Source organism: Sorex araneus, chromosome 1 (assembly GCF_027595985.1).
Source record: "Sorex araneus isolate mSorAra2 chromosome 1, mSorAra2.pri, whole genome shotgun sequence".
NCBI lineage: Eukaryota > Metazoa > Chordata > Mammalia > Eulipotyphla > Soricidae > Sorex > Sorex araneus.
In genome coordinates, this window is record NC_073302.1 from 145269140 (window position 1) to 145294696 (window position 25557).

At 38.8% G+C, this 25557-nt stretch overlaps 1 protein-coding gene across 1 annotated transcript in view; it reads right to left on the reverse strand.

Annotated features, from left to right (window-relative positions):
- ADAMTS6 (ADAM metallopeptidase with thrombospondin type 1 motif 6) overlaps window positions 1-24120 on the reverse strand; it is a 264427-nt gene extending 240307 nt beyond the window's left edge. The window contains exons 1-4 of the mRNA XM_004608478.2: window positions 23986-24120; window positions 16387-16759; window positions 12595-12959; window positions 1002-1170 (exon numbers count right to left, since the gene is read on the reverse strand). Coding sequence (XP_004608535.1) covers window positions 1002-1170; window positions 12595-12959; window positions 16387-16483 — 631 coding nt within the window. The 5' untranslated portion in view covers window positions 16484-16759; window positions 23986-24120. The remainder of the gene's footprint in view (window positions 1-1001; window positions 1171-12594; window positions 12960-16386; window positions 16760-23985) is intronic.
- Window positions 24121-25557: the final 1437 nt, after the last annotated feature.

Here is a 25557-nt window from a genome sequence, read left to right on the forward strand (position 1 = left end):
ATGAACAACAGGATGACAGTGATACAGTGATACAGTGAAAAAAATATTGGTCAAATCTTTTGAAATTCTTACAACTTAAATTATTTTCTATTCTTTTGGGGGGCACATCTGGTAGTGCCTAGAGGCCACCGCCCACCCAAAAGTTACCCCCTCCCCCATGGTCAGAGTGACCCTTGGCAGTGTTCAGGGGCCCACATGCCTTATGCAGGACTGGGGATTTGAAACAGAGTCTGTGGAATGTAAGGAAAAGGCCGTAACCCCTGTATCATCTCTCTGGCACAGTGTCTTCATTCTTCAGAGTCAAGAGAGGTTGAGACAGATCGTTTCTTAATTGAAGAGAAAGCTGCCCTCTCTTAAAGACTTCCTTACCTTGAATGCCTAGCTCTGTCCTCACCACCAGGCATTACCACAGCATACAGCCTATCAAGGCATTTGTCTGCTGTCTTATAGCTTTTCAAGCCTTAGTCACATTTCTAGATTCACCATTAGCATAAATACAAGATACTAGTGAAAGTGACTAGAATATTATGAAATACCTGTGCCTGAAAGTTGGAACGGGGTTTTTTTTGTATGAAAATAAAAGGTGAGTTTTTTCTTCCAAATGAGCAAACAAATAAACAAACAAACAAAAAAACTCAAGTTTTGCACATATTTTAAAGACCTCAAAAATGCTTTGAAAATTGACTTCTCAATGAGTTGTGCCAACTTCTAAGATGATTCTGAGCATTATCACTTTCCCCTCTCAAATTTCAGTTTACTTTTCCCTTTTTTGTTTTTGTGTTTGGAACACAACTGGTGGTGCTCAGGGCTTTTCCTCCTATCTCTGTACTCAGGAATCACTCCTGGTGGTACCTGGGAAACCATATGTACTGCTGGGGACTGAACAAGCATCTCACCCATGGCACTATCTTTCCAGCCCCACTGTTTACCTTTTAAAATAACCTGCAAAAAGGAAAAGAGCAGCAATGCTACACATTTTCTAAAAGCCACACGTGACTTACCTGAAACCCCACAATGAGAGTGATCAAACAGATGCCGCTGCTGAAGGGTAGATTTTTTGTAAATAACATGAGGATGACCATTTTCATAACTGAAATGTTTAGAATCCTCCGTGGTATTTTTTAATGGTTCAATAAAATACTCTTCATCTTCTGTAGCAATAACACCATGCTACAAGAAAAAGAATTCAGAAGAATCATGATAAACATTTTCTCATTATCACCAAAAGTAAAAGATAAAATGATAACCCACTTTAAAAAAAAAAGAAAAAAGGAGGGGCTGGAGAGATAGTCCACCATGTAGGGTGCTTGCCTTGCACACGGCAAACCCTCCACCCACATGGGGTTCCATCCCCTGCACTCCATATGGTTCCCTGAGCCCTAGCCAGAACAGATCCTGAGTAAGCCCTTAGAACTGCCAGATGTGATCCCCTCCCCCCAAAAAAGGTGCCAATATTACACTTAAATAGAAATGTAGTAAACTTTCTGTTTTCAGTAAAGCACATAAGCATTGCTATTCTTTAGAAGGATGTTGAAATACCTCTACATGATATCCACTGTACTAAGCCAGGCACCTACATGAGTGGGCTCCAATTTTCCCAGCAACTGGCAGCAGAGATCTGTATGTCTTCACTGAGACCTATGTCCTTTCCAATGCAAATTACTACTTCCATGTCCAACTCCTGAAAGCCTTCTTAGTAAAACTCTTTGCTCTCTTTCCCACTGCAACTGAATGGAGCAGACCCCAAACTGAGGGAAGATGAATGCCAAAAGAAAGGAGGATCCCTGAGTGGCCATGTAGAAAGCCACCAATGCACACATTGATGTAAAGGAAAAACAAATTTCTACTGTGGTAAATCAAAAAATGCCATTTTATGATTTGCATTATTTAACATATTTTTAACCAACATACATACAATATATCCCATTCCATTTTGCAGATGAAGTAACAGGTTCAGAAATTAAGAATTTGTCCAGTATTGGGACCAGGGTGATAGTACAGCAGGTAAGGTGCTTGCACTGCATGTAGCTGACCCAGGATTGATCCCTAGGACTCCTATGGTCCCTATGTCTACCAGGAGTGATCCCTGAGCACAGAACCAGGAGTTAGCCCTGAGCACTGGCAGGTGTGCTCCCCCACAAAAAAAAACAAAAGAACTTTTCCAATATGATATAGATGTGAAGAAACAATAATTAAAAAAAGCCCTGTGCTTAGTCAAAGTATTAGATTACTTTCCACCTATTTGCTTGGCAAAGTCCTACTCAGCTCACCCACAGCTTCTCTTGAAACCTTCCTTTGTTCCACCTAAAATAGCTTCACTATTCTCTGAGCTCCAGAGTTAATTATTGGTATCATTCATTTTTAAATTAATTCCACATTGCCTTGCAAATATCTCAAATCTTGAATCTATATATAAATTTGGCATAATTTTTCAGCTGCATGTTTCATCTTCTGAAGGACAATGTTTACTTACTTAATGCAAAGGGTTATTCTCATATTTCTTTTTATCGGGATCATAGCAGTATCTCATATATAGTATGCACAACAAATAAAGATCTATTTAAGATAGAAGATAGTAAAAGTTATCTGCATCAGATATAAGAACTTTCATTCTTGTCTAACAATGTGTTTTTCTAAGAATGGCCCATTTGGGGACTGCTCTTAATCCAACTAATTTATCCTGTAACACTGGATAAAACACAAACTCTCTGGTTGCATTTCCTTAGCTGGAAAAATGAAAGGGTTGGTGTAAATTAGTGGTTTTGAAACAGCACTCTAGGGAACCTCTGGGTTCCATAGAAGGACCCTCAGGGATAGCCCAGACAACAAAGAGAGACCCTATCTAGCCTGGATTCCTAGGGTTAGGGAATTAGCTGTACTTTTATTATACTTTACTATATATTGTGTCCAAATAACACTTTCAGAAAAGTTTTGCCACTTTAAAAAAGAAGGGGAAATAAACTAAAAACCCCTGGCCCAGATAATCTCTAAGATCCCTTTGAATCTAAACCTCTATAAATCTGTTTAGGAAAATTCATGTTAAATACCACATGCTTGGAAAGAAAGATAAGACATAATTAGAACTGCTCTAATTTCGAGATGAAGCCGACAGTCACCTAGGCAGTCACCTACATGAAATGAGCTAAGAAACGCACATAGGAAAAATAAAAACGAAAATAGCAGCCCTTAGCCACTTCATTTATTTTCACCATTGTTTGGCTTACTTTAAAGATAACAGTCCCTAAATTAAATACACATGCTGAGAGGAATAACACAATCTTTCATGAAACAAATTAATACTTATGCATAAATTATTTTACCAAGATTAACAATGTGGTAGCAAATTTAAGTGGTTCCTACAGAAAAGAGGGTACATATAAGAAGCTTTCCTTTAAAAAAAAGTTTAGAAAATGGGGTGCTAGAATATTGCCAAGAAAAGTTAAAACATCAAAAGTTCTATTGATGAAAGGATATTGGGAGATGCCAGACAAGAAACTCAGGTTGTTTGGGGGAAATAGAGACAGAATTCTGTTAAATAAACAAAATCTTTCATTTCAAGAATGGGAAGACTGGGGAAAAGTAATCAGAGATTTCATGTTGTGTACTCTATTACAATGTTTGCACACTTTATCTCATTTAATAGCAATGATTCTTTGGAGCAAGTGCTAACAGTTCCACTTTTCATAGAAGATACTGAAACAGACCAAAGTTAAATAACAAGCTTGTTCCATTGGTCTTCAATTCTGAAACATTGTATTATAATATCCCTATCCTCGAAGTGTTGGTTATGACTCCATTTAGTCATTCACCAAATATGTTTAGAGAGCCAAACACAAAATTCTGTCTCCATATGGAGTTTCTATTCTGGTGAAAAGAGCTGGGGGAAAAGGAATTAATTAGAATAGTAAATGAAGATCAGGTTGATAACTGTTAAAGTGAGGAATAAAGCTACACAAGAGGACAGAGGGTAATCAGAAGCGAGGGAACTCCATAAAATCCTTAGGGTGGCTAGGATGTCCTTTCCAATAAAGTGATAAGTATCTAGAAACCTGGATAAAGTACAGGGCAAGCAAGACATCTTGGGAGCTGACCAAAGACAGGATGGCAAATGCCAACTCAGCAGGGAAATAAGGTGTTCACAGGGTTTGTGGAATACCAAGAAGCTATTAGGGGTATAAGGGGAGAAGTAATAATGAAATCAGAATAGTGCTGGAGTGGCTGGAGTTATAGTACAGCAGTAGGACATTTGCTTACATGCCGCCAACTAGGTTTGATCTCTGGCATCTCATATGGTCCCCCAAGCCTGACCAAGAATAATCTCTAACCCACAGAGCCAGAAGTAAGCCCTGAGCACTGCTGGATGTGGCCAAAACAAACAAACAAAAAAAAAGAGTGTAAGAAAAGTGCTGAAGGCACAATTGGAGGTCAGATAATCAGGACCTGAGTTGGTGAAGGTCCCAGAAGTCTACGTAGCTACAACAGCCGTTCTCTCACAACCTTCAGTATCCCCACTCAGCTCTACAGTGTTTTCCTCAGGACCATCAAGATTAACAATATGTCCCCTTTTATCATCCTGCCTGTCCCTGCAAGTCCCACCTTTTAAATTCATTTCCCCATGTGATGGTGTACATCATGTTTTCTGATCCCAGCTTCTACACTCCCTTCCCTTATCCCCACCTTCACTGCTTAAAACATTTCTCCTGTGCCCTCTCAAATTTAAACTGAGTTACCAACAAAATCTCCTAGATCGTTAGCCTCATCCATAAATGGCCACTTCATCTTGTTATAACAGAAACATGTATCTTCCTGCATTGCACTTCTTCCTTGAAGCCAACATGAATGATGGCTGCTTTCCCTGCTCTGTGCCTCAGACTGGACCTGGAAGTAAGATCAGTGTACATCTGACTTGATGGCATTGCCAAATATTTCTCCCTCTCTCCTTCGTCCAAAACCAACAAAATCAGAGAGGTGTAAGGCACTTGCCTTGCATGTGCCCAATCCCAGCACTACTACGATAACTTAACAAAATAGTAGCACTGTAGCACTGTCCTTCTATTGTTTATTGATTTGTTCGAGCGGGTACCAGTAACGTCTCCATCATGAGACTTGTTGTTACTGTTTTTGGCATATCGAATACGCCACGGGTAGCTTGCCAGTCTCTGCCATGTGGGCGGGATACTCTTGGTAGCTTGCTGGACTCTCCAAAAGGGATGGAGGAATTGAACCCAGGTCGGCTGCATGCAAGATAAATGCCCTACCCGCTGTGCTATCGCTCCTGTCCAACAAAATAGTATATAAAAAATCTATGGTGTACCTCAGATAATAATTTAATACAGAGGATTATGATAGAACAGCGGTAGGGTGTTTGCCTTGCATGCAGCCAACCAGGTTCAATTCCTCCACCCCTCTTGGAGAGCAAGCTACCGAGAGTATCTCGCCCGCACAGCAGAGCCTGGCAAGCTACCCATGGCGTATTTCATATGCCAAAATCAGTAACAACAAGTCTCACAATGGAGACATTACTGGTGCCCGCTCGAGCAAATCAATGAGCAAGAGGATGACAGTGACAGTGACAGATGATTAATGTAAAAAATATTTGAAAAAATCTGAAAAAGGGGTAAGATGATATAAAAATATCTATGATTTCTATTAGGGACAAAGTGTAAGTGAATATCGGTAACAAACTTTATTGGGTTGTTAAATAATGGAAGGAAGTGTTTCATTTCAACTTTAATTAGTAAAAACAAGATGCAAGTTCTCCCCATTCCCATTCACAGACCCTTACCTATGAACCAGATTGTGAGCTACTGACACAGGTACGTTCCAATCCCTGCCCTTTCAATTCCTTGACCTTTCTTCCTCCAAATGTTTTGTCTCCTATACTATCTTTTATAGTCATCCACTCAAGTTCTAGATTTCACCAATACAAATATTTGTAAACTTGTCATCATCTAAATTTATAGTTTCCTTTTATTCCTTTCCCAACTCTAAACGTTGGCTCTATGATGCCCACCAATAATTGTGCAGATACTATAATATTTTCTTCCCTCACTTCCTGTGGTCACTTTCCTTCCAAACTGACTTCAATTCTATCTCCAATTTCTTTGTATATTTTACTTCAACTTATTTTACTGAATCGAAATTCTCATTAAATCCAACTCAGTCACTCTGAACTCTCATCCTTAACAGTTTCATCTAGTCAGAAGAAAACACCAAGATGCTGATTAATATCACTTTAAATTTATCTTCACTAATATCAACTGATCCTTTAACACTGCACAGTAATAATACTTTGTTTCTCTAGTCCACTCATTTTCCCAATACTCTGGATAAATATTCCATATTTTCTCCTCTCCTTTTGATCTCCTCATTTCTCCACCTTCCATTTCAATATATAATATAGCACAACGTGCTACAAGTACTTACAACCACAAATCTCACGCCCATGCTATTTTGTTTCTTGTTATAAACTGTCTACCCTCCTTGCCAAGAACAAGGTATTCCACTTACGCAGGTAATTTCATTCTGCATCTCCTATCAAAAACACAAGTAAAGAAATTTCTCTTCTTGAGACCAGAGAGACAGTAGAGCAGTGCAAGGTTAATCTACCGGGTCAAACCCTGGTACTGCATATGGTCTCCTGGGCCCCACCAGGAGTGATACCTGAGCAAAAAATCAGAAGTTCTCAGCACCACCAGGTGTGGCAGCCACACACTAGCCAGCACCCTCCCCTTCCCCCACCCACTAATTTCCCTTCTGTAGGAAAGAAGGAAGGGAGGGAAGGAAAGGAGGGAAGGAAGAAAGGAAGGAAGGAAGGAAGGAAGGAAGGAAGGAAGGAAGGAAGGAAGGAAGGAAGGAAGGAAGGAAGGAAGGAAGGAAGGAAGGAAGGAGGGAAGGGAAGGAGGGGAAGGAAGGAAGGAAGGAAGGAAGGAAGGAAGGAAGGAAGGAAGGAAGGAAGGAAGGAAGGAAGGAAGGAAGGAAGGAAGGAAGGAAGGAAGGAAGGAAGGAAGGAAGGAAGGAGTACAAATAAGAACAGGGATGAAGGGAGGGAGGGAAGAAAGGAAAGGGGAAAGAGGGAAGGAGGGAAGGAGGGGAAGGAAGAAAGGAAGGAAGGAAGAAAGGAAGGAAGGAAGGAAGGAAGAAAGGAAGGAAGGAAGGAAGGAAGGAAGGAAGGAAGGAAGGAAGGAAGGAAGGAAGGAAGGAAGGAAGGAAGGAAGGGAGGAAGGGAGGGAGGGAGGGAGGGAGGGAGGGAGGGAGGGAGGGAGGAAGGGAGGGAGTGAGGGAGGGAAGGAAGTAAAGAGACAGGGAGGGAGGGAGAGAGGGAGGGGGGAGGAAGAAAGAAGAGAGAAAGGCAGAAAGAAAGGAAAAGGAAAAAAAGGCAGAAAGAAAGAAAGAAAGAAAGAAAGAAAGAAAGAAAGAAAGAAAGAAAGAAAGAAAGAAAGAAAGAAAGAAAGAAAGAAAGAAAGAAAGAAAGAAAGAAAGAAAGAAAGAAAGGGAAGGAGAGAGGGAGGAAGGAAGGAAGGAAGGAAGGAAGGAAGGAAGGAAGGAAGGAAGGAAGGAAGGAAGGAAGGAAGGAAGGAAGGAAGGAAGGAGGGAAGAGAAAGGATGGTAGAATATTTATTTTCTGAAACTTTTTTCTCTGAAGAAACATGTTTTCTTTCACTCTGGAACATGTTTACATGTTTTCTTTTCTTTCTTTTTTTTTTTTTTTTTTTTTTTTTTTGCTACTTGGGTCACACCTGGTGATGCACAGGGGTTACTCCTGGCTCTGCACTCAGGAATTACCCCTGGAGATGCTCAGGGGACCATATGGGATGCTTGGAATTGAACCCCCGTCAGCTGCATGCAAGGCAAATGCCCTACCCTCTGTGCTATCACCCCAACCCCATGTTTCCTTTTCTTGACCATTCATATTTCCTAAATAAAATATCTGTGCTTCAGAAAAAAAATTTTCCTCTGGAAAAAAAAAGATTTACTTTCTTTCTACAAAATTATTCCCATCTTCATCAGATAAAACAAAACTTCCTCTCATATCGACTTCTTCATGGAACAACGATCATTTCTTGCTCTTCCAAAATTTTCTTTTTGTTATTGGTTCAGATTTTTATTTATTTTTTACTTGAAGGGGGGTGGGGGGCCCGGAGCACACTAAGTGGTGCTCAGGAGCTATTCCTGGGTCTGTGCTTGGAAGATGGTTCAGGCAGAGCTCAAAGGAGCATTTGCAGTGCCAGGGGTCAAACCCAGCATTGCCACATGCAAAACATGTACCCCAGTCATTGAGCTACATCTCCATCCTCCAAAGATTTTTAAAATAATTGACTCTATACTCTTTTTCTCTCCCATCCCTTCTTAGAGTCACTCCAATCAGATTTTTTCTTTTCTTCCAAACTTCACAGTGGCTTCATGAAATCTGCCTTTGTCAAGATCACTTAATAGCTTCAATGATCAATGCAATGGCCAGTTTTCAGTCCTACTCATCTTTGGACTCCACCATATTCTCTTGCTTCTCATGTATTTTTCTCTTTATCATCAACTTTCTTGCTCTTTTTCTTTCACATTCTCACCCACATCATTCTGACCTTTTCTACTCATTGGAATACAATGGACTCAATCATTAGACTTCTATTTATTTTATCTATACACCTCTAAGAAATTGTATATCCCTTTTTGACTTTAAATGTCATCTATATATTGATAATTATACCAATTTTTAAATGTCATAATACTCATCTCTCTCCTTTACTCCGGACTTGCAGATTTGGCATCCTATATAATATCTTGAGTTTATATTCAATTGTTAGTGTGAACAATTGAACTTATATACTATCCCCTCAATCTACTTCTCTTATCCTTTTCATCTTAATTAACATCTGAGTGTTTCTCATTGGTGGCTGCTAACTTCTATTATTTTAGGTGTCAAAAATCGGCATCATCACTAATTTTGTCCTGTATCCTTTTAAACCTAACATCTACCTTTCTGCTTTCTTTTATGCTCATCTCTTTGACTAAGCTCTAACTATACATTTTACTTGCTGCTTTACATATATTCTCAAATCAGACTTTTGTACTGGGAAATTTCTGCCTGGAAATCTTATCCCTCGAATGTCAGTATTCTCTTTTCATTTTCCTTTAGGTGTTTTCTAAATTTATGGTGAGTGGGTGAATATATTAGAAAAAATAGAAAATCAACTATGGACATAACTAAAGTCATAACTATCTTTTCTAACAAATATAGTCGTTAGTATATCAGAGGATTTAAAATAAAGTTACTCTCATGCATAAGAACATAATATAAAGAAAAGGATAATCAGACAAAGATCTCTTGAAAATTAGAAATATGGCTGCTCCAGGGAGATAGAGCAAAGGGACGGAGCACATGCTTTTGATGATAAAGCCCCAGGTTCAACCCCCTGTAATACCTGAGCCCCCAAGCACTGGCAAGGTGTAGCTGTGGTGACCCTGAAGTCCCCTGGGATCCAGCACCAAGCCATTGGGCACTGCCAGGCTAAGTATTGCTGGGCTCCTGAGCACAGCTAGAGAGGCTCCCCTCAAAAGTTAGAGATACAACTTGTTTTAAAATAAAAGGAAGAAAATAAGACAAACTAGGACAATCTCATAGAACTTGGAATGATAAAAGAGAAGCACACGGGAAAGAGGGAGAGGACAGAAGTAGAGAAGAAATTATAGGAAGGGGGATGAGACAGTAAGAGAATATTGTAAGGAATTATTTGTTTAATTTCTCTAGTTTGAAGAAGGCTCCTTAAGTTAAAAGTGCCACTGAATTTCAAAACAGGATTTAAATTCCTGCAGTTTGCCACCTATTTATGAAATTCTTCAAACAGGGAAGACTCAGAGATGATTATATCACTTTCGTTCAGGAAAATAAATTTTAATATAAAACAGAAAAAAAAGAAGAGTAGATTTTTATCTACCTACCACCTAAAACGAATCAATGGAAAAAGGTAGATATTTACAACTTCTACTAAGGTATAAAATTAATGTATGAATTTGATGCTTCTATTTCCCTTTCCCAATTCCACCATCCTGAAAAATGATTTTTGAACCCAGAATTCCACATCCAGCTAAATTATTAATCAAACATGAGGGCAACATAAAGTCACTTTCAAATAAGCAAGGACTCAGAAATTTTACTTCTCAGGCACCTTTTCTGAGGAAATTACTTGAAGATGTTCTCCAACGTAAACTCAGAAAGAAGAAGATGTAGAACTAACCTAGGAAAAAAGAAATCCCAAGATGAGAGGTGTGCAGTTGCTCAAGAAATTAATTAACCAGTAGACTCCAACGTAAAATGTCTCCAAAGAAGAATGGAATAAAAACCAAGTAATAGTTAATAAAGAACTAGAAATGATGGTCCTTGGTAGAAAAATTAATTTTCTCTGTAAGAAAAATAAATAAATAAGTATGAAAAAGTAACTAGAAACCCCAGAACACAGGGCCAGAGAAATAACACAGTGGTTAAGGCACTTGCCTTGCACTCAGCTGACCCTGGTTCAATCCCAGACACCATATATGATCTCCTTAGAACTGCCAGGAATAATCCCTGAGCACAGAACCAGGAGTAAGCCTAAAGCACAGCTAGTTGTGGGTACAAAAACCAAAAGAAGAAAAAAGAAAGAAAAGCCTAAGAATAATAAAACCTATATATTTTTTAAATGGCCTAAATATAAAGCAAACTAAAATATGACATTAGTCTAAACAAGTATACTGTTCATTGGTAAGCCGACCACACCTTAATTAAGTAATCAAAATCAAAATCAGTTAACACTGAGCCTGAAATTTTAATAGAAAACAAAGGAGAAAGGTATTAATAAACAGAAGGAAAGAAAAATAAGGCAAAGTCTGAGAGGATGAAAGAGAGGTGACAATCTGCTAGCCACTTAAATATGCAAAAGATTCCATTTCCATTTTCAACCTTATTCTGGCTTTTGACTCCTCAAAAAAAAATCTTTCACTATACAATAAGGAGTTATTCTATGCATGACTTTTATTGCTTCTTTTCAGAATTAAGTAATTTTAATATTTCAGAGAAATATTTCCCAAAACCCAACTAGATATCTTTAATTTATTTTTCACATTTATTATATCAAAATCACTCTATCTCCAATCCAGCAGTTCACTGCCTCTCCTCACAACTAGTAAAAACCATATGCTCTCTCCTTTCTCAAAAAGAGAAATCTTAATTATCTTCAATTACCCACAGCCAGTTCAATTCCATTTCAATTGTTTTAAATAAGATTAAATATAGTCCCCCAAGCACTGTGAGGAGTGATTCCCTGAGTGCAGAGCCAGGAGTAAACGCAGAACATAGCCATGTTTAGCACCAAAAAACAAACAAGCAAAAATAAAAATGGTTTGAACATCAAAACGATTACATTTTTTACACAAATTAAGTATTAATGGCACATCTGCATCAGCCTGGAAAAGCAGTGGAGGAATATATTTCCTTCTGCCACCATTACTATGTGCATCCCTTAGCTCTGTATATACCGTTTGTACATACAAAATGGATGCAAATGCCCAGCACACATCCTATAATCTTTAATATATTTTAAAGTAATGCAAGGTTTATTATCTATTATTGGAAAAATGAAGGGAACAACAATTTCATAAAGAAATATTGGCATAAAGATGCTGTTTCAAGAAAACCCGGAAGCTGGCTTTAGTGCACATGTTTTGCATGTGGAAGGTCCAGGTTAGATATACAGAACCACAGGCCCGCAAGCACCAAGTACCAGATCAAGGAATGACTCCTGAGCAACATGCCAGGAGTAGCTGCTAATCCCATCAGCTGTTGTTCCAAAACAAATAAACGAAAACACAAATAACAAGTGTCAGCGAGATAGCTCAAAGGGCTGGAGCTCATGTCTGGTATATAGATGGAGTCCAGGGCGGTTCTGTTCCTGGCAATGAATGGGTCACCAAGCTCCTCGTCACAAAACCTTATCACTGAACCATCAGCCCACACAGATTGATTAGCCTGCAATCAATGGGATTGTGGGCCCTGAGCCCCATGTACTTCTGCTTAGGAGAAGCCTTTACAAAAAAATTAATAAACATAGCAAGAGAATGTACAATGTCCAATGAAAGCAAAACCTTCAACTCTGACAACAGAAATGAGGTTACCAAGGCAGGATTGGAGGAATGGGTTTGGTGGACAGGAAGGAGTCTATGGACTATGGTGGAGAGACACTTGCACTGATGGTGGGGATGGCAAGGTAAATGTGAATTTAGTGTATCCCTAAAACACAAACATGTACACTTTTTTAACCATTGTTACCACCTCAATAAATAAAATGTCACATTTAAAAGGACAAAATCAAAAAGTAACATGGGGTTTTATTTATTATTCTACCAATAATATTAGCCTTTTAATTCTATGCTTAATTTGAAAAATCAATGCAAACATTATGGAAAAGATTCTCAAAATCTAAGGCAGCAAAACTTTTTTTATTAAATTATAATGTTACTACCTTACTAATATAGATTATATGTAATATATAATGTATGTGAAAAGACGTTTACACTGTAAATTTATTTCTCCATAAGAAATTGAAAGTGATAACATCTACTTACCAACCCAACACAGTTGCTTAAAGCCACTCTAGTTGTACTACGTTGATCTTGCAAGTATCCTGTGTAATGACAGTTGTCTAAAAAATCATGTTTCCACTTGGGTCCATCTTTCCCCCAGTATTCTACTGTAAAATGTTTGGATACAAAATCTGTGTTGAGAGTCAAGTTTAGGTGAAAGTGCTTGCCATAGGCTGAAAGTTTAAAAAATAACTTAGGTACTGTCTGCTGTGGATCAATAGGGTCCATACTCCGTCTTCTCCTGGAATGTTTGTCATTTTTCACAGTAAAGCTGAGAAAAGCTCCATTTTGATCAACCCTTATTGGAATAGTTAGCTGGTAGTGTTCTAGATAAGTCAGGAATTCCTCTTTGTAATCACAAGGTAGAATATCCAGAAGGGGGGGAAAAATGGAAGAAAAGAAAAATTAACAGAACAAAGAAGTTACAGAATAAACAACAACTATATTGATTAAAACTATGCATTGTTATATGTCTGATAGGGGTCAAAAAAGTTATATTAAGCAAAAATTTAAGAGTATAGGTTTAAAAACCAAACATAGTTGAGTTCTATTTTATTGCCCTAAAATAATATCATTAAAAATTATTTGGGAAGACCCTTACAACTTTAATTTTTAAAACATGGATTCTAAGAAAAAAATTCAATTCAGGAAATATATTTCAAACAGAAATTTAAAAATCATTAAAAGTATACATATACAAGTAAAGTTTGAATCAGATAAAATGAAAGCTATCAAAAGATATAGTCTTGTATAATTATAGTTATTTTTTAGAGGGTGTGGTGACACCCCGCTCTATTAAGGGCTTATCCCAAGCTCTGTGCTTAGGGAAAATTTTTGGAGGGACTCAGGAGACTTTATAAGGTGCCAGGAATAGAACCAGGATTGGCCAGGTGCAAGGCAAATGTCTTAGGCACTGGACTATATCTCCAGATCCAGAAAATACTTTTCTTAATCATAATTTGGGTTATGAAATACTATAGCCTCTATGGAAAACAGTGTGGTAGTTCCTCTCAAGGTTAAATATGGAATTAACCATCTGAACCAGCAGGTCCATTCCTAACTATGTACCAACAAGGCTGAAAACACCCACAAAGAAATCCGTACAAGAACTTTGATAGAAGCATTATTGATAATGGTCAAATAGGAGTGCAATAACCCAAATGTTTATGAAGTGATAAATGAAAAACTAAAATTTGGTATATTCCTATAATGGAGTATTTTCCACAATAAAAAGGACTGCAGTACTGATGCTACAATCTGAATGAAACTTCATAATTAAAGTTTATCATCTAACATTAAAAGCATAGTATGCTAACTAAAACAAATGGTCTCAGAAAGGTCATAGAGCATATGATTTCATTTGCACGAAACTTTCAGAATAGGAAAATCTCTAGAAACAGAATTACATATAAGGTTTCCTAGAACATGCTGAATAGGTAGAATTTAAAATTTGGGAGTAATTTTTTGTTTTGTTTTGTTGTGAGGTCACAGCTGGCACTGCTCAGAGTTCCCTCCTAGCTTAGTGCTCAGGAATAACTCCAGGGAAGTTGCTGGGAATTGAACTCAAGTTAGGTACAAGCAAGGCTAGCACCTTGCCCAGTCGATTTTTTAATGAGTACATAGCCTCTTTCAAGGGTGATGAAAATATTCTACCTCTGACTCTAGTGATAAGGTTATACAGATATTACAACAGGTGGGATTCAGTCCCCAGCACCCCATATGGTCCCCCATGCACTGCCAGGAGTAACTCCTGTGTGTAAACCCTGAGCATCAATGGGTATGTCCCCAAAACTAACAAACAAAACCAAAAAATTTTGTACAGTTCTATTAAAAACTGCTCAACTGGGGCAGGAGCAGTATGATAGCAGGTTGGGTGTTTGCCTTGCATGCAGTTGACCAGGTTCAACTCCCAGCATCTCATATGGTCCCCGAACCCACCAGGAGTGATTCCTGAGTGCAGAGCCAGAAGTAACCCCTCATCATCACAGAATGTGACCCAAAAAGCCAAAAACAAAAACAAAAAAGCTGCTTAACTGTACATTCTAAATGGCTCGACCATACATAGGATGTATACTCTCACTCAATAAAACTATGTTAAAAGCCTTCAGACTGACAAAATTTTAGAAGATTATTAAATATATTTTCCTCATTTAGTTGTTCTACATATTACTTGTTTACCATCCTAAACACATCTTCCTTTAGCAAGATTGTCCATTAAGGGAAACTAAATACCTCCCCACTGCCTCACTATCTAAGATGGAGTTTACCAGCAGGAATAAAATGCCATGAAACAATAACCAAGTGGAAATAAATTGGAAAAAAAATCAGGCTGGAGATATAGTACAGCGAGTAAGGGTTCAATCCTCAGAACTGCCAGGACTCATCCCCGAGCACAGAACTAAGAATTAACCCCGAGCATCACCAAGTGTGGCTCAAACCACCAACCTCCCAAAAAGTTTATTTCACTTCTTTTTTGTTTTGTTTTGGGGTCATACCCAGCAGTGCTCAGAGCTTGTTCCTGGCTCTTGGGGATGACTGAAGTTGGCCACATGCAAGACAAGCACTCTGCCTGCTGCATTATCGCTCCAGCCCCTAGTTTATGTCTTGTAAATAAGAATTCATACTAAATGCTATGACTGTTGATCTACTTTGAAAGTTACATTATGTATATATGTGTGTGTGTATATATATATATGTGTGTGATGTGTGTATACATCTATATGTACATATATGTATAGATAGATGCAGGCTTCTAAACATATGCATTAATCTATAGTATCTTTAAAATAAGGCCCATTATCACCTAAAAAACTGCTAATTATACACTCTTGGAAGGGAAATCTAAAAATTATGCCTTTCAATAATTCTAAGAATTGGACTAGTTGTCCCTGTCACTATCACTGTCATCCCGGTACTCATCAAGTTGTTCGAGTGGGCACCAGTAACGTCTCTCGCTGTGAGACTTATTTGTTACTGTGACTAGCTATGAATGATTTTCATGGTATTCATTTTGGGAGCAGCTGGAGAGCAAGTAAGGCACTTGCTTTGCAAACAGCTGACCCAGGTTCGATCCCCAGCACTGTATATAGTCCTCCAAACATATATAGAAGTGATCCCTGAGCACAGAACCAGGAGCAAGCCCTAAGAACTGCAGGAATGGCCAAAATACAAACAAATCAAGATGGTGTCACTCCATAATCTTTGTCAAGATCTCATTTCTGACCTACTGTGATATAAAAGTTCAAGTACTTGAACTTTATAGGGAACTATAGTTATTATTTGTAAAATGAATGTTTACAGTTCATATTCCTTTACCTAGGTGAGCCGGGCTTTAGTGAAATAAGTTTAAGTTTGGAAAAGCATGATTTTCACTAAAAGTTCATACTAACAAGATCTTGTCTTATAGGATGTATGGTTTTTCTTTTACAACATAAACCTTTGAATTCCTTTTGAACATGACCTTGCCTTGAAAGCCTAACAGTGAAGTCTAACAGTGAATTAGTCTGTTAAAGTTCAGGACTCAGAAGAAGAGGTCCTGGGTCTATCATCTTCTAAGAAAGAACAATCTACTGGATATGACATACAAACAGAAGAAGTTAAACAAACCCCTCTGAGCTTTTAACAGCCATAAAACTAGTTCTGAATTGATATAGCAGACCTCTACTAGCACTACAAGTTCCCAAAGAAAGTGTTCGCTCAAACTAAGTGCTCAGAGTTTTTACTAGTTCGATTAGTAGCAATATTTTTTGTCAGTTTCAGAAGCAGGATTCCTACCTTGAGAACTGTATGAAAGTCTGTGGTCACTACGAAATTCCGATGATGCCATGATGAGGCTCAAAATCCAGGTCAACGTCTTCCACAAAATTTCCATAATTTAGAGGACTGGATGATTTTTAGAGGGCTACCTATGTGCTAGAGAGTCAATATCATACCAAAATCGCAGCATAACAACTTTATTTCTTTAAAACTTCTTGCAAATTAGTTATTAGATGTTCCACTGTATAATGGATACTTTTTTCCAGCATCCCATACTTTCTTCTATAACTGGATTCATTTTCTCAGTTTGAAATGAAAAAAGAATGATGGTAAAATTTTCATAAGGAAAGCATTAGGCTGATTAGCAACTAAAGTATGGCCATTTTTTAACCTAGGAAAACAAACAAAAAAATTTAAGTTAACTGAAAAATGTCCTGAATGGACAGATCTATACACTACTAAATGCTTGCCAAATGACATACAACACAAAATAACTTAATATAGTCAAATTAGACCATTGTTGTTCTTTATAGTCTAAATAAACATCACAAGACTAAACACAAGAATTAGAAATATAAGTGGTGGGCAGAATAAAGTTGGTTTCTTAATAATCAAAGAAAGAATGTGAAGAGGAATAATCAAAATTATTTTTTAACAAGAGAATAACAGTGTGTGGGTACAGTGACAGACATTCCTCTGATAAAATGAAAAGTAGACTGATTTCACAGGCAAAGTTAATTTTATGTATGAGATAAACAGAGCACATTTATCCTATTCCTTAACGTGATTTTTAACACACTCATATGTAGAGAAGAATTTGTTGCTTTATGAAGCACCTATTTTTTTTGTTTCTACATTTAACAGCTGTCTGTAAACACTCAAACAAATAGTATAAACTAAACTTCTGAAAGTTAAACCAGATTTACCATAACGCTGACTCTACCTTAAAATCTCTGGGGCCCTAGCGATAGCACAGCGGGTAGGGCGTTTGCTTTGCATGCGGCTGACCAGGGTTTGATCCCTGGCACCCCATATGGTCCCTCAAGTACTGCCTGGAGTAATTCCTGAGTTCAGAGCCAGGAGTAACCCCTGAGCATCGCTGGGCGTGACTCAAAAAGAAAAAAATCTCATATGTGTCATGATAATAGAGATAACTTAATCTCTAATATAACCAAAAAGAAAAGATGCTTATTTTGGAATCAAAAAATTTTACATCTAATCTTTTCAGGTATCACAACAAAATTTAAGTTTACTTTATGGACTTTACTTTCTGTTTACAAATTCTCTCAAAACTCATGAAATTTATTTTATGCAGAATCTTAGCATATTCGACTACCTGTTTTCCCAGCACACAGCACTCTGGGAGAAGATAGCAAAAGAACTAGCAGATTAGTTCTAATAACAACTCAAAAGTGGCAAAGGAGATGAAACTCCTTGCTACATCTGTCTTCTGAAAGCTCTGAGGCTTTCTCAGAAGGGGTGGTGCCTGGGGAAGGGGATGGGGAGGTGGGGGGAGTATGAAGCCGGGTCCCACCCTGCTGAAGCTCCAACAATGACACCCACAACCCACAGTCTCCAGCATATAAATGGCCCAGTTTCAAAGCTTTACAACTAATTTCGGAAGAGACCCAAGCCAATGAAATTTCCAGGTACGCCAGTCTTCAGGTTGAAAACTCTGAGCTTTCTTGAAATGGAGGCAGGAAGCGTTCCCCAAAACCTCGAACCCTGTACTGCTGGAAGCCCCAGTAGCCACACCCACACCCTGCAGCCCAGTGTCACAGCTTCATGACTAATCTCAAGAGATGCCAAACCAGAGAATTGTTCCAGTTCTACAGCTCCTAGAGCATGCGGTCGCATACACAGCCGGGACACTCCAAATCCTACAATATTGACAGCCCAGGAGGAGCCCACAAATTAGATGGAAAAGTAGCATAGAAGCACACTAAGTTCAATAAACAAAAGCAATAACAGAGAAGGTTCAGCTAGTAACAAACAGCTCAGTAAGTCCTTGGACAGTTGACTTTAATAACACCACTGTGGAATACAATTTTCACAAATTTGGGGCTGGAGAGATAATATATCATGTAGGGTACTCACCCTCCATGCAGCCAATCTGGGTTCAATCCCCAGAATCCCATTTGGTCCCCTGAGCACTGCCAGGTATAATTTCTAAGTGCAAAGTCAGGAATAACCCCTGAACATCACAGGCCTAGTGTGGTCTCCCAAAACCAAACCAATCAAACAAATTTAACAAACATTTTTTTACTGAAGTACTTTTTTTACAATTTATTAACCATCCTATTGTAACAAAGCAATATAAAATAAATTGCTGTATGCCTGCTAAGAGGGTAGGCTTGAGAGGTAGGTGGGAAAGTGGGAGCAATAGTGAAAGAAGGGTCACATTGATCGTAGGATTGGTGCTGGAACACTGAATCCCCAAAACAACTAAATTATGAACAACTTTGTAAATCATGATATTTAACTAAAGTTAGGGAAAAATGTTTTTAAAAAGTAGGATTGGAGAAATAGCTCACGGGGCCAGAGCTATAGGAGTCCTAGGTTTGATCCCAGTACCACATGGTTTGATTCCAGTACCACATTGTTCCCTAAGCACCACATGAGCAACCCCTGAGTGCAGGACCAGGAGTAGCACCACTGTGCATCACTGAGTGGAGCACGGCCTGCCCAACACCTCCCCCTCAAAGAAAAAAATACCCTCAAGGGGCCGGAGTGATAGCACAGCGGGTAGGGCGTTCGCCTTGCACGCGGCCGTCCGGGGTTCAATCCCCGGCATCCCATATGGTCCCCCAAGCACTGCCAGGAGTAATTCCTGAGTGCAAAGCCAGGAGTAACCCCTGAGCATCACTGGGTGTGACCCAAAAAAAAAAAAGAAAAAATTACCCTCAAAAATTTTTTTAAAAAGATAAAAAACTGAAAAGCAATTTTAGAACTCTAAAATAATAGTTTATGACAGCAGCAATGGTTATTATGTAGTCTAATGGCTTCTGATGTATTTATATTCAAAATATATTTCTGACTCAAAAATAAAAGGGTTGGGGCCATAGAGATAGTGAAGGAGGTAAAGCACTTGCCTGGCATGCAGCTGGCCTCTGTTTGGTCCCCATCACTGGGTAAGATCCCTGCCCCCAAGCATCACTGGGATATTATAGAGCACAGAGCCAGGAATAGCCCGTGTGCAGTATGGTCTCCCAAAAAATGAAAACAAAGAATAAAAAAGGCTGTGACAACTTATTTAAAATAAATAAAATAAATAACACATGAAATATCCATACTCCAGACCTCCCCATGAGATATTAGTTAAAATATAACTGTAGCTTCATGAACAACATATATTTTTCATTGCTTTATTTTTGGTGATCATATTTATTTCGTACAATATTCCCATGTATACTTTAAACTAATCTTCCTTTAAGGAGACAAGTCAGTAGAATATAGAATTGAGAGCAAAAATAATATGTAATGACTTTGCCAGAAGTAGACTAGCATTTAATTGTAGGACTTGTAATAAAAAAAAAAGGCATTGGTGCACAGTAGAAAGATGCAGGAGCATTAAAGTTGACAAACCAGAGCTACAGTCTTTACTCCAGTGGCTATGGAATTTAACCACTGGATACAGAATTTATCATGGGTATAGAATTTATCATGGGTACTTTATAAATTTGATTTTCTCCTTTTTCCCTTCCTCCCCTCCTTCACTGTTTAAAATATATATTCCAAGAAAAGAGAGAGAGTACAGGGTTAAGGTGCCTGCCTTGCATGTAGAAGATACTGTTTTAAATTCCTAACATCACATATGATCCACCAGAAGTGAACCTGAGCACAGAGTCTAGGGTAATTCTTGAACTACTAGGTGTGGTCTAACCCACAAAAGATACTCAGTGCCAGTGAAAAAAATTAACAGTAAGTAATCTGACTGAAGCTCAATTACAGTGAACAACCAATGTACCCAAACACTATTAGTCATCTGCACAACAAAAATGAATGGATTGACTAACTTTCTAACACCTGCTGGGGTGGGAGTTGGTTAATCTGCACACCATAAACAAATATGTATAGGTACTAACTTTTTCAGATACTTTCCAAAAGTCAGACTGACATTAAAATATTACATAATTGGGGCTGGAGAGATAGCACAGCGGGTAGGGCGTTTGCCTTGCACGCGGTCGACCCGGGTTCAAGTCCCAGCATCCCATATGGTCCCCTGAGCACCGCCAGGGGTAATTCCTGAGTGCAGAGCCAGGAGTAACCCCTGTGCATCGCCAGGTGTGACCCAAAAAAAAAAAAAGCAAAAAAAAAATAAAATATTACATAATTATTCAGAAACCATAATGGATTAACTCTTTCCATCCTGTAGTAAAAATATGCTGTGGAACACACAAAAAGACTTAACTCCAATAAACCTGTCTGTATCTTTTGATGATGATATCTACCTTTCAGAGGGTGTGTGTGTGTGTGTGTGTGTGTGTGTGTGTGTGTGTGTAAGAGAAAGAGAGAGAGAGACAGGGAGAGAGAGAGATTAAAGTGGATTACACAGATGGAAAGTGTCTGTCTATACACTTCACTTTACTGGCTAAATAAATAATAAGACCTCTCTCCTTATTATCTCATTCATCACTTTTTAAAGCCCTCTTCAATTTTTTTATGTTCCTCCTTCCCACTAAAAATGTGGAATATTTGGATAGAAGAATGCAATCAGTCAGCAATCAGTTAAGTTGTATTGTCTTCCAGAGACAGCAGTCCAGTAATTAGGATATGATGGCTACATTAAAAAATATTTTAACCCTGAGGGCTGAAGCAATAGTATAGCAGATAGGACACTTGCCTTGCATGTGGCTGACCTGGATCTGATTCCTGGCATCCCATATGGTCCCCCGAGCACTGCTAGGAGTGATCTCTGAGCACATAGCCAGGAGTAGCCCTGAGCGTCAACAGGTGTGCCCCTCATCCCCAAGTTTTAACTTTGGAAACAAAATACTCAAAAATTTATATTTTACTTTGATTTTATATAAGATTTTCCTCCCCGGTGATATTAAGTAAAATAAGATCATTTACCTGCTTCCAGGGATCAAAGCTACACAAGTTACACTGAAATAAGATCAGACAACTGCACCCCACTGATTCCCTTAGTAATCTGCTCTTGTGGAAGGTACTGACTTGTCTTTTTTCTCTATCATCTGTACTTCCCACTCAAGTGATCTGGGAGTAACCAAGGTAATAATTTCCTTCCCTGAACTATTATTATAGGCCTAAAAAACATGTGTAACATCCTTCTCAATTTCTTTCATCCATTTGAATTCTGGTGATTTATTTTAAGACTGATTTAGTCTTTGCAAAGGAAGCAACATGTTATGCCTCCTTTAGGTGTTTAATCTTATAAGTAAAAATGAATTTCTCATTTCATTTTCATTTACATTCTCAGCAAATATTTATTGTCACCTGTTGTATGCCAAGTACACCACTAAAAACTAAGTACAAAGATTTCCAGAACATTTCTAAATGTTGTGAGATTAATTTCCATGGAATAAATGTAATTAAGCACATTCAACATTTACCTGTCAAAAAAAATTAATGAGACAAATGCAAAAGCAGAAAACATAATTCTACAAAACTAAGTCCTAAGTTACATGTAGTCCCAAGCTATATTTAACATACTGAAAGTCAAACATGCATTAGCTTTTTTTTTTAACTTCTCTCCTAAAAAACAAAACACCTTTTTTTCTCTTGAGGCTACTTCAAAATGTGTATAATCAATGTGTTTTGGGAGAACCAAGGAAATTATCTACCTCTTACACCATTTCTTCCTACCCCAAAAATGTTCGATAATATTCTATTAACTCTCTTAATATAGTAAATCTTTTTATTCTCTCAGGAAAATCACAGGGTTGGCATAGTGGCCCATCCTAAATCACTAGTAGCTACCAGTGGTTGCTAAGGAACTGAAGAGGAAATGGTAAGAGCAGACAAGAGTAGGAATTAATCTTATACTTATTGGCTCAGATTTTTTAAATATTAAAACATTTTTGTTCATGCGGTCAGAGAATCACAGAAATATCAATATCACAATGTAGATTTCATTTGCTGTCATTTACAAAGATGAATAAATTTGATGGAAATTTGTTGGAAATCAACTTATTTGCCTCTATATGCTATTCTTCAAAAATGCAATATCCTAATCCACAACACTAATATAAACCAGAACTGCAGCTACCCCTTTGGTGAAACACAGGAAAACAATTATCTCCAAAATTAATTTTCTCAATTTCATTCAACTTATACCAGTCTTAGGTGACATTTCTTTCTCTGTCACGAATTTGGAGAACTGTCATTCCCACATCTAAGTTTCAGTTTAATCAGCACAAGCAAAGACAAAAAAGGATAGAAATTAGTCCAAGAAATGTGAAGTTAAGAGAAAGTGGTAAAAAAAGCACACTCCAGTGTCTTTTTAAAAGTTCTTATGGTTCAGTTCTCCCTTTCCTTCACTCTTCTGCACACCCTCCTGCCCCCCGCCCCGCGCCCCCGCAGCCCACTTCGCCCAGACAGAGGGTAATAGTCTGAGCTGCCCTGGTTGAGTTGATCCTAAAGTTAACATTCAGCAGCCCATTTCCAGACAGCAGCGCTAAATCTATTTGGATAAAACGCGTGTGACCCAGACAGTTGGCATTTGGCCCAAACGCGTTGCACCGGCAGCTCAAATAAAAACAAGAGTAAGAAACTCACTCTCTTGTTCCTTCTCTGAGCGCTTTCTCACTCTCTCGCTCTCTTTGCCTCTGGTACAACAAGGAAAGAAATTACCAAAGACAGGAATCGTAGTACACATTATCAGAAGGCAGATTTCCAACACCCGTCCAGCACTCCACTCTTACCCACCCCCAACCCTGAACTTTGATCTCACAGACCATATATACAGACATACCCCGATATTCAAAGCTCCGTATGGTTATGCGTCTAGCACGTCCCAAGTGGCCAAAAGTAAATCAAAAACACACGCTTCCATCTCTTTGATTAGCCTATTAAGAGCTTAACATATCCTTGAGCATCAGGGCTACAGCTAGCACATTAACTCTGCCCTCTGAGCCTAGGCATAAAATATGCACTTGTCTGACTACTTAAGACACTGACACAAAACTATAAAATGTGGAGGGTTTGTGTGTGTGTGCTTTTCAAAAAAAAAAAAACACTAGGTATCAGTTTAAAATACACATCATTATTATTACTTTCCCGTTGACTGCTTAGTGAAACCACCACAATTAATTAAAACGCCACAATAAGCATAATCAAGTCATACTTCACAAAACATGTCTATTCATATAATTAACTGGTTTTGGTTTTTGCATCAGAAAATTCCTGCACAGACGCAGAATCTTCCAACCCCCACTAGTCTGGAGTTAAAAAGATTTCTATCTGTAAAATGAGTTCAGTCAAGCTCACTCATTGCCATTAAAACGCGCGCACACACACATACACACACGCACATACACACACATACACACATACACTCACACAAAATTTTCTAGACGTTATTCGGAAGACAAGCAAAGCACACAATTTAATTCTTCTAAAAAATGGTTTCATTGTATATCGTGAAGTCTTCCTTACCGTTTTCATCTTCAAATTCTGATAAAAAGTAAGTTTCAAACAATAGAGATTGCACTGGACGACTCACGTACTCCCTCTCCTTTTCTCTCTCTCTCTCTCTTCCCCCTATCCCTTTTTGCAAAGACACAGCAGTCAGTTATTCTGCAGCCAGAATAAAACCCTATAGTCTGGCTAACCGGGCTTTAGAGAACGGATGTTCCGATTTAGCAGGAAAAAAAAAAGAGATGCCTTCAATATATCCAGACTATCCTGAGATACTGCCTTTGCAGCCCCCCTTTTCTGCCCCCCCTCTCAAAATAAAGAAATAAAAATAAAGGAAAGGAAGGGGGGAAAAAAAGAAAGGAAGGGGGAAAAGACTTATTGGGGGTGGAAGTGGTACCCTCTCTTCCTGGACAGCTTGGTGCCTTTGCTATGCAAATAACATGTGAAGAGCATCAAAAGGTATCAGGAGAAAAGAAGACAAGAGGAGCAGGAGGGCAGCAAAGTTTTGTTGAAGTAGCCTAAATCTCACTACCGGCCCCCAGCCAACTTGAATTGCAGAAGAAAATTTTGGCAGCTTTTCCTCGGAGGCAGAACACTGACGTCAGTCTGCAGATGTGCCGGGCAGCTTCGGGTGCGCATGTGTCCTGGGTCGTCACGTGGAGGGGGAGGGGAGGTGGAGGTACAATCAGGGTAACCCACTACCAGCCAGCCATTCAGAAGGGCTTAGACAATGTCAACTTTTCCACCCTTGAATGAGAATTTCTGGTCCACCTAACCTCGATCCCTTACCCCACTCCTCCTTCCTTCCTCCTTTTCTAACCTCCTTTTGAAAGTTCTGGTCCGGTTTGTGATCAGTTCTTTCTTGGAAAAAAGGAAGGGGGAGGGAGAGGATGAATGACTTTAGATGAACGAACGTCACCGCTGAGATCTTTGGTGTCTTTCTCCGTGGGTTTTCATTAAGTCCACAGAACAAAAATATTCCAAGTTGCACCAAAACAATGTCTCTGGGGAAAGTTACAGCAAACGTAGATGAGGGGCACGTTTCAAGCGTGTGTAGCTACACGTGCACAAAATGTCTGTGCTTTAAAAATACACCTTAGCAAGGAAGAGTGCCACCAAAAGCGAGAGTAGACGAAAGGAAACTAAGACCAGCACATTTTCCATCTTATTACTGACTTCAGGTTATGTGGGGCTTTAAAAGGGGGAAAAATGTGGGGAAAGGAAGAAAGGGTGGGTGGGGGGCGGGGGGTGGGAGCGAAAGAGAAACTTGCATTATTTCCAGATGAGGGTGAGGCTGGATGGTGTTTTAAAGTGCAACCGGGAAAGCTACAAGTGGAGTGTATTTTTTTAAGTCAGGACATTGAATGAAACTTCAATGATTGCCCAAATGAAAATAAATCTGAAGTCAGACCCCAAAAGGGTGGTGGGAGGAGGGAGACAGGAACCCCGCTGCGATCTCAAGATAAACAAACAAAACCTCAAAACTGGTTCTTCAAGCTTCCCCATCCCGCTCTCCCCCTCCTCCCACCCGCACCTCCTCGGAGCATAACAGCTGCCATCCCCTCCTTTAAGGATAAAACCCTACAACGT